Source organism: Protomyctophum bolini (genome assembly GCF_963924005.1).
Source record: "Protomyctophum bolini genome assembly, chromosome: 11".
Classification (NCBI taxonomy): domain Eukaryota; kingdom Metazoa; phylum Chordata; class Actinopteri; order Myctophiformes; family Myctophidae; genus Protomyctophum; species Protomyctophum bolini.
Window position 1 is genome coordinate 37,414,209 of NC_137872.1, and position 9,114 is coordinate 37,423,322.

General features: G+C 41.3%; 1 protein-coding gene across 1 annotated transcript; it reads left to right on the plus strand.

Annotated features, from left to right (window-relative positions):
* Positions 1 to 3,344: 3,344 nt before the first annotated feature.
* eif1 (eukaryotic translation initiation factor 1) lies at positions 3,345 to 6,402 on the plus strand. The gene is made up of 4 exons (XM_080776558.1): positions 3,345 to 3,551; positions 4,639 to 4,802; positions 5,167 to 5,268; positions 5,941 to 6,402. The coding sequence occupies exons 1-4, from the start codon at positions 3,521 to 3,523 to the stop codon at positions 5,983 to 5,985; spliced, it is 342 nt and encodes a 113-aa protein (XP_080632684.1). The 5' UTR covers positions 3,345 to 3,520; the 3' UTR covers positions 5,986 to 6,402.
* The last annotated feature ends 2,712 nt before the right edge of the window (positions 6,403 to 9,114 follow it).

Genomic DNA, 9,114 nt, shown 5'->3' on the forward strand with positions numbered 1-9,114 from the left:
GGAACGGTATTTCATAATATTCTGTAGGCTACAGTACATAATAGTAGTCCACATGTAGGCAATTCTTCATTGACTCCGTTAATAGAGCACCTGACTTGACCACTTGAGCCCTATTTTCTATCTTATGAAGGTGTCACGTTGCAAAGATAGCCTTTTACCTATTTGTTAATGTCAGTTTTATTTGACATCTTTCATACTCGGTGTGCACTACTCCTACTTAACTGCACTATCTATGACTACTTGAATCAAATAACTTGCAATTTCATGGAACTTGGTGTAACGTGATTACCCTCTGCTGGACATATGGAGGAACTGCTGTCACAAGTATTCTCATTATTTACTTGCATCATGTTGTAGATGCATTCCTTTTTGTTTTGCATAGTGAGTCAAGGTGAGTTAAGCAGACATTTACCTGCGTTCATTTTGCATAGTGATTTAAGGTGAGTTAAAACAGACAGCTTCAGCTGTCAACCTGAAAAAGATCTAAAGGATCGAACCATTGCTTCAAATGAACATTTGGAGCGTTAAAAACAAGAGCTGCAAGCTTTTGTTTTTATTTTTTAAACAGAACTACTGTGCTTGGGGGCACACGGTGGCACAGTTGGTAGTGCTGTCGCCTCACAGCTGGTCCTATGTGACACGTTGTGAGCTTGTAGATCTGCTATTTTCAAAAGATTATTAGGCTATACATTAAAATGTTATACATTTGAAAACTTGTGAAATGGGACATTCTTCACAATGAGTACTTTCTAGTTTTGGTACTACTTTAAGTAGTCCACATTTGGAATTTGGAATTCCCGAATTTTACTTGCAGGGTATATTTATACATGAGAATTGATACTTTTACTTTAAGTAAAACTAAAAAAATAGCAATAAAAAAATGTGAGTACTTTTTCCACCACTGATCATAAAACGCGTTGCTGAGTAGGCTAGTCTGTAAGCTATTTTACATTGTAAATTAGCTGAGGGCATTGAAACTATTTTTGCTTCCTCCTCTTTTTGTATAGGCCATAACCCATACACTATTAAAACAGGCTCCATAGACTTCCCAAAACAAACTGGTCAGGCTACTTGGCCTCACTGCCTGAACCCACCTCACCCCTGCCCTTTATTATTGGCTGGAATGGCTTAGGGTGGACGACAGAGTGCAGGATCTTGCAATGGGTCTGGGCTTTAAGATTGGCCACACCACCAAGATACCCATATAAATACTTCCTCAATGTCAACGAAGTCCACACTCACAACACCTGGGAGTTCAACAAACCATGTGCAACCCAGATTTGGCTCAAACAAGGGATTAAATTAATTTATCTCCTATGCCACTAAAATGTGGAACGCCCTACGAACAGCCATTAAGACATGTGAATCCCTTGACTCGTTAAAAACGCTCTCAAAGAGCACCTATAACGGACGTCTGCAATTCAACATGGCCCCCGTAAATAAAGTCTGAGTCCCCCCCACCCCCTTTCCCCCTTACTGTAGGCCTATATGTTTTTCCCTTTTTTACTTTCTTTATATGATGATTTCTTTTTTTAATATATATTTTAATATAAGTGTTCAAGTGTATATTTGTACGTCTTTAAATGTTCTGATGAATTGAAAATGGTCGATCCTGAAGTAAACAAGTCGTGTGCTTTTCATGGTTTCGTCCACAAAGTCACAGTTTTTGTATTGAGTTGTGCGTTCGTTTGAAATGTACCCTAATCTACATACTGTGATATACAATTTTCAATCAATCAATCAATCAATCAATCAATCAATCAATCAATCAATCAATCAATCAATCAATGTGATCTATGAAAGCGTTTTCAGTGTTAAAAAAACTACTACTACAATAACTAGGCTATAATGATGAAGCTCTTTGGCTATATTTGTACGTCTCTAAATGTTTTTATGAATTGAACAAGGTGTACCCTCTTGTAAACAAGTGTAATGCTTTATTGGGTCGTCCACTCACAGTTAACAGTCTTTGTATTGAGTTGTGCTTGAAATGTACTGTAATTCTGCAAACTGTTAATAAATCAATCAATCAATCAATCAATCAAAACTAGGCTATAATGTTAAAGCTCATGTAAAAAAAAAAAAAAAAAATCACCCACTTTACAGCTGTAAAGATTCTCGTTATTTACCATTAGTCATTATTTTGAGATACCGTAATTATTAGGTCTATTCTTTTTTAGAACGTTTCTTTTTGGGCTATTTTTTTGTTATTATTTTTTACACACCAAGTCATGCATATTATTATGAGAAAATTCTTCATCATTTTGAGTTAAATATTTTCAGGTATAGTCTAGTCTAGAGACGCCAATTATTTTGAGAATGTTTCTAATTTATTTTGTGATACTAGGTAATTATTTGAGGATTATGTCACTATTAAATGATTAGTTTGAGATAGATACTAATTATTTTGAGAATGTTTCCCATTATGTTTGACATACCGATGTATTTGTTTCTCATCAATGATTAGATTAACTGTGTATATTTTACTTTTTCATCATCCTGGCGAAAATGGGCTTGGTGGACTGGAACAACAATGACGTAATCTCTTTCCGGTAAAGTTGAGAAATGCCCAAATAAATGCCCTAGTTATTGCTCCGTCGTCCGAGGGTGTCGCGCGCCCGAATAATAGCCGATCTACATGCTCACGACCTTTCGCGTCCGCAACTAGTCGTGAGCTTGTTGATCGGCTATTTCAGCACCAAGACCTCATCTCAGATCACCATGAACAAGTCCAGTGTTGCCAGACTTTGTGAGAGAAACAAGCAACCAGTTCTATGAAATCAAGCCCAAAATAATCGACTAGGGCAATTTGAAAATAGCTGATCTAAACAACTGTTACTTTAAACAACATAAGAAACGAGCCCAAATAAAGAGGCTACACTTTCACTTCACTCAAAGAGTGAAGTGATATCTATCTGTATCAGATAGAAAATAGATACCGATAGATAGATAGATAGATAGATAGATAGATAGATAGATAGATAGATAGATAGATAGATAGATAGATAGATAGATAGATAGATATACTGTATTGAGGGGGTTGAGCCCATAGCTCATACCGGAATGCAATATAAGGTTAACAATACATCACAAAAAAGGGAGGGCACAGATTAAAAGAAAGACAAATATATTAACCAAAAAACTAAAAGCTAGAAAGCCAATAGTGAAGTCCAGACAGCAACAGCGGCTGACCGCATATATTGATCAAGCATCTTTACAGAAAAACAAGCCCAAGGTCGCTTATAATACGCGGACATGGCAACACTGAACAAGACGTCGGTGGGGGCGGGGTGGGGGCGGGGCCTATAAAGCCCTGTGTTTTGTCCTCTTCGTGCAGAACTCACATACTCCATTTTGTGAGCAGCCTTTGAACGGAGCAGCAGCATCAACGAAAAGAAGTCCCTGTTCTAACAATCACCCACCGTCGAACGTACACTTGAACAAAAAATCAACAGTTAAAGCCGTTTGAACCGCGCGTTAACCGAAAGTTATTATCCGAAAGGAAAGCCAATCTTATCGTATGTCCGCTATCCAGAACCTCCAAACTTTTGGTAAGTTCTTTTCTCTTTTTTTTTTTTTTTAACGCTAACCGACACGGGACAAACAAGGGTGGGGGAAGGGCGGCTGCGGTGCCAGCGTTAGCTTAGCTAGCTAGCCTAGGCCAAAGCAAGCTACATCGAAGCGAATGTTAAGCCGTTAAACTGTCCTGTCAGTATTGTTTACCTTTTGAGAGTTTCGACCTAGTTGTTTTTATCAACGACCGGAGAGTGAATGTGACGTTCAAATGTAAATCCCCCGTGTTAAGGGTCGGCCTAGGCTAGCGGGGCCTTTCGACGCCGCAGGCTGGGCCGTCGGACTCTAGGCCTCAAATTCGATGACCGACATTTATAAATACAAGAATGATTAAATGAGTTACATCCTCACGACAGCGTTTATTAACTAAGTATATGTTGCTAATAAAAGCTGCTATTTCCCAATAACATGGCTGTAACTTCCCTTAATGTTTAATGTCGGATTTAGCCGTTAACGGTCGATTTATAGGTCGTTGTTCTAAATGTTACATAATATGAAATGAGCCTTCAAACAAAGTGACCACGGCGACAAATGGCAGCGTTAACCATAGCTTTGTTTTCGGTATAGATTGCGAGTGTCTACATTCGTTTGTAGTTTACCAAAAAGCGTCTTTAGCCAAGGCTTACAGGCAAATGATCAACCTCTATTGTGGTTGCGTTCATTATTTGGCCCAGATGCTGGACCGCTCTAGTCTACAGCCGTTGTTTTGTTTGCTTTATCGCGGCGGCAGAGGGCTGCAACAAGGCTAGCAGCCTTTAGGCCCCATCATGAGTAAGCAGTTGTTTAAAAGCTGCCCGTGGATTGGATTCAGGAAGGAACGTGTCATTGGAACGTGATGTTTTGCTTGTGTTGTGACCACCAGAGCCAAGCCACTGAACGGTATCGGCCATAGCCTCCCCTACCCAGATACTTGAATGTTTAATCGTCATTTCAGACAATTAGGTCTTTGTTGATCATGAAGGTTTTTTTTTGTATTTCTCCCATACCCAGTTTATCTTTGTGTGCTGTTATTGTTCTAATCATGTATCCCCCCATTGTGTTTTCTCCCTCCCCTCCCCCACGCAGACCCCTTTGCTGATGCAACTAAGGGTGATGACCGCCTCCCAGCTGGGACAGAGGACTACATCCATATAAGAATCCAGCAGAGGAACGGTAGGAAGACCCTCACCACCGTCCAGGGCATTGCCGGCGACTATGACAAGAAGAAGCTAGTCAAGGCCTTCAAGAAGGTAAGGGACTTGGAATGAATGTGCTGTGCTACTATTGACCACTTTCACCCCGTTGTTCCTTTTATTGGACATATGAGATTAAAAGCAAAAACAAATGTGGTGCATACAGCTTTTGTATATCAGCTATTTAAGTAAGGCATGAGTGGTTGTGTGTTCAAATATAACCCAGGTTTATTTCTTAAAGCCTATCCTATTCTGTTTGGGATTGTTACCAAGTTCATGTGTTATTTGTACAGTATTTTTTTTAACGGGGATGGTGATTCAGTCCAGAGGTGGAGAGGGTGGGGTCCTGCAAAAGTTTACCATGTGGATTTTGAGTATTATGTTAGATGGTAATCAATACATGGTGTTTCCCCCCCAACAGAAGTTTGCCTGTAACGGGACAGTGATTGAACACCCAGAGTATGGTGAAGTGATCCAACTGCAGGGAGACCAGCGCAAAAATATCTGCACGTTCCTCACAGACGTAAGTTGGTCACAGTCGTGCATCAATTATCCGCATGCTGTCACATGTTGGTCCTATTCATAACTGTCCTTTTTTTTAATGTCGCCGTGGTCTCGGGTTGTAATTTCAGTATATGAATAAACCACTTGCTGTTACTTAAAGTGACTTATGATTGGTGCTTTTGACTACGTGCACAAATGCAGATCACAAGGAGTTTGCATAAATTGACCATACATGAATGTAGTCTAGACATGCATGGTTGAGTCGGTCTAATGATCTTTATTTGGCTGAAATCCTTATGACTGCTATCTTTTGTACTAGCCATGTCCTCTGTGTGTTGGGTGTATGTGGCCATCTGCTCGGTGTCTCCCAGAAAGTCCATCTTTCCATAAAGTGTTTAGTGTAATTGTCATGTTGAGGACGAAGTAATTTAATTTGGCGTCTATAGAGGTTTGGACCTTGACCTGAGGTCAGCAGTCGTTCTGGCTCGCCTTCAGCCAGCTGCCCTCTGGGTCAAAGGTCTCCATTGCAACACTCCCCCATAGAAATAATTTGCATAGAAATGAGGAAATGTCGCTAGATGGTACAGAAACGGGGTCACTTGAATCGGTTTGGTGTGCATTTTACTCGGCGACGATAAAGTTGGTTTCAAATTGAACACTGCTGAACTAATTTATCATCCTGTCTCTCCAGATTGGCCTGGCCAAGGAGGAACAGCTCAAAGTCCACGGCTTCTAGAGGCTTCCAGCAACCCTCCCCATCTCATCCCTCCTCCAGTCCTGAATCACTTCTTTAGCCCGTTCCCCTCCTCCCGACCTCCTAGAGGCCCTACCAGCTCCTCTTAGATCATGTGCTGATGACGACTGACCTCCATGATGGGACTCTGTAACACCAATACCCCCCTAGACCAGCAGGGGGCAGGCCTGCTCTCACATACTGTCACCACTAAAGCTAACGCGGCTCCACACCACATCAGGGATGAGTGGTGATGATGATTTACCCCGTCCCCTCTTCCTCTGCATTTTATTTTATTCCTCCCTCCCCTCGGTATTTCTTCCCTTTTTATTTTAAGTCTTGCGCCGTGTAAAGGAGGCGCAGAGTATGTAACATTTTTGTTTTGTACAACATGTTTAAATAAAATGAGTTGAGTCCATATTGAGTGTGCTAATGTGGAATGTTATTAACTTATTGCTTTTCCTTGGAGGAATTTGTTTAAGACATGGCATCAAAAGCGTGTATTTGTCCCGCAGATTTCAAGTGTAACTATGATTCCATGCTAAATATGAACTACCCAAATAATGCTGACTACATTATGGTTAGTTCGTTATATTGCATAATTGCAAACTGCATTCATGACACATGCCTTAAGCTCCGTTCAGACCGAAGAAGCAGAAGCTAGCTTCTGCTTCTTCGGTCTGAATGGGGCTTTACAGTTTAGATTTTAGAACAAGCATTTTCTGCTGTTTAAAGGTGCAGTGATTCTTTTCTGTTAACTGGTTTCTCCAGCTCTTGGTAGACATGTCGGGTCATTACACTAATCTAATCAGTAATGAACTCTTAACAGTATTAACAAGTGAGAGGGTACTGGTGACAAGCATTTTAGCCTGGTAAATCTAATGCAGACTAGTCGGCTCTGAGAAGAGCCAATGGTGTCAGTGTTTTCGTCGACCTAAAAGACGTTTTATTCCCCCCACTGACAGTCGGGTGTAGATCGGCTATTTTCAGAGTGTAAAATCAGTCATGACGGCATCAAGGCCTGCCACAATATATTTTAGGCTACATCAACTGTAGATTTAGTCCACTAAAATTGGACTAAGACATTCCAGGTGACAAATGTGGTGAACTATTCAAAAGACTGACTAAAACATTGCTGTCAAACAAGCCCCTGAGCTTGCACACAATCAAAGCTATTCAACACTTATAATTACTTCCTTATCCAAATGTACAGCATCAGCTTTTCCACATATCTTGTAACCAAAACATATCACTTAGCTCGTTCAGGCAGTCCTGCAATTTTATCATTTTAGCGAGAGCCATTGACGAGGCTAACAGGCTGTGCATATGTGTGAGACACCAAGGGCCACATACCATTACCAACAAGGTGATGACATTGTGTGAATAAATACATTCTGGGTTCAGTGTGTTCTCTATAGGGCAGATGGCAGATCTCGTGCATGTGTTTCCCATATTTCCCTTCAAGGATGAGAACCCACGCACACAATCATGAGCATGCACAAATAATCAGCACACTCGCCACAAACATGCGTGGGTGGGTCCACACATCAATGCGCCCAGCAGTGCACAGCCATGTACAGGATATAATATAGGCAGGAGATGGATAACGCACTATGGTGCTGATGCTGAATATGGAGACTATAAAGCACCCACAAACACACCATCTGTGGAAGGGAAAGCGAGTTAACCAGGCATGATTTTGTACCAGAGCCTGCGCTAGAAGGCAAGGTTAGTTTTGCATATGCATTAGTTTTGTGTGTTTTTTCAGTCGTTTGTATTGGCTAGTCGTCAGAGGCAGTCAACATTAAAAATAAATGGCTGATGTAAAAGTTTACACATTTGCTTTCAAAATAGCTGTTTATATAAATTGTAGATCGGTTATTTTGGAAGGTTTGGACACTTTCATAATTATGCATGTCTTAAGTAGCCTATGACATATTGACAGAAGAGGGAGAGGATTACAAAGCTTAACAGTCGAGAGAACAACATAAAGCAGTGCATGATACTGAGAAGAGGACTAGTACTACTGGTGTCCAACGCTAGAGGGCAGTGGTGTAACAGGAGTGATGGGTTGGAAAGAATGAAAGACATCTTGGCATTGTCCTCTTATCTCTCTCTCTCTCTCTCTCTCCCCCCCCCCCCAATTAATACAAGCAAACTATTAGGCTTAGGAAAATAGATATAATTGTGTGTGTGTGTCATTATTGTCTTCTCCAGGGGACTTCACTTCTGTGTTTCTCCTAAAGACTACTGACATTTTCATCTCACACACACACACACACACACACACACACACACACACACACACACACACACACACACACACACACACACCTCCCAGAGACTAGAGACTCATCTGTGTTGAATTACAGTGTCACATATTTCATGTTTAGAACTTCAAATTAAAAGATTACAATGTCACTAAAGTTTAGAATGCTTAAGCCACCTGGGAACAAAATGTATTATAGCATACAGTGCACGGCTGCACGCACGCGCGCACACACACACACACACACACACACACACACACACACACACACACACACAGTCTAGGTGAGACATGACCTTTGACACGATCTAAATGTCTCATTAGAGGAGCGTGCCGGGAGACAAAGTGTACTTCATCATATAGGCCAAAAAGCGACGCTTCACTTTGTGAGCTCGCAGATCTGTCTGTCTGTCTGTCTGTCTGTCTGTCTGTCTGTCTGTCTGTCTGTCTGTCTGTCTGTCTGTCTGTCTGTCTGTACTCCTGCTGAAAATGTCACAGTCATCTTTAGAAGATGATCATTATTAACAGTTCTTTGCATTTTAAATGCCAGCGACAGAGCGTGTCCTTTAGAGCTATGCGTCTCCTCACGTGCCCTGCCTTCGGAGAGCTCACTTTGAGCACACCGTGGTCGTTGTATACAGTATATCAACGTCTCTATAGCGAACAAGCTTGTTCGCTGAAAGAAAAAAACACACATCTTTATGGGTCAGTCAGTTCTGCACATGAGGGCCTATAACCATGTAAGCCCTTTTCGGGCTAGCCTCCAGTGAATGGAATCAGAAGGTCCCCGGTTTGTGCTCATTGCTCCCAATAGTTAGGCTGGGTAAATGCAGAGGACACATTTCCCATTATGTACATTTGTG

Excerpts from the sequence above, each read along its gene's own strand:
- eif1 (XM_080776558.1), top strand. The coding sequence starts at position 3,521 with ATGTCCGCTATCCAGAACCTCCAAACTTTTG. Across the intron at positions 3,552-4,638 it reads CCAGAACCTCCAAACTTTTG|ACCCCTTTGCTGATGCAACT; the intron begins GTAAGTTCTTTT and ends TCCCCCACGCAG. Across the intron at positions 4,803-5,166 it reads TAGTCAAGGCCTTCAAGAAG|AAGTTTGCCTGTAACGGGAC; the intron begins GTAAGGGACTTG and ends CCCCCCCAACAG.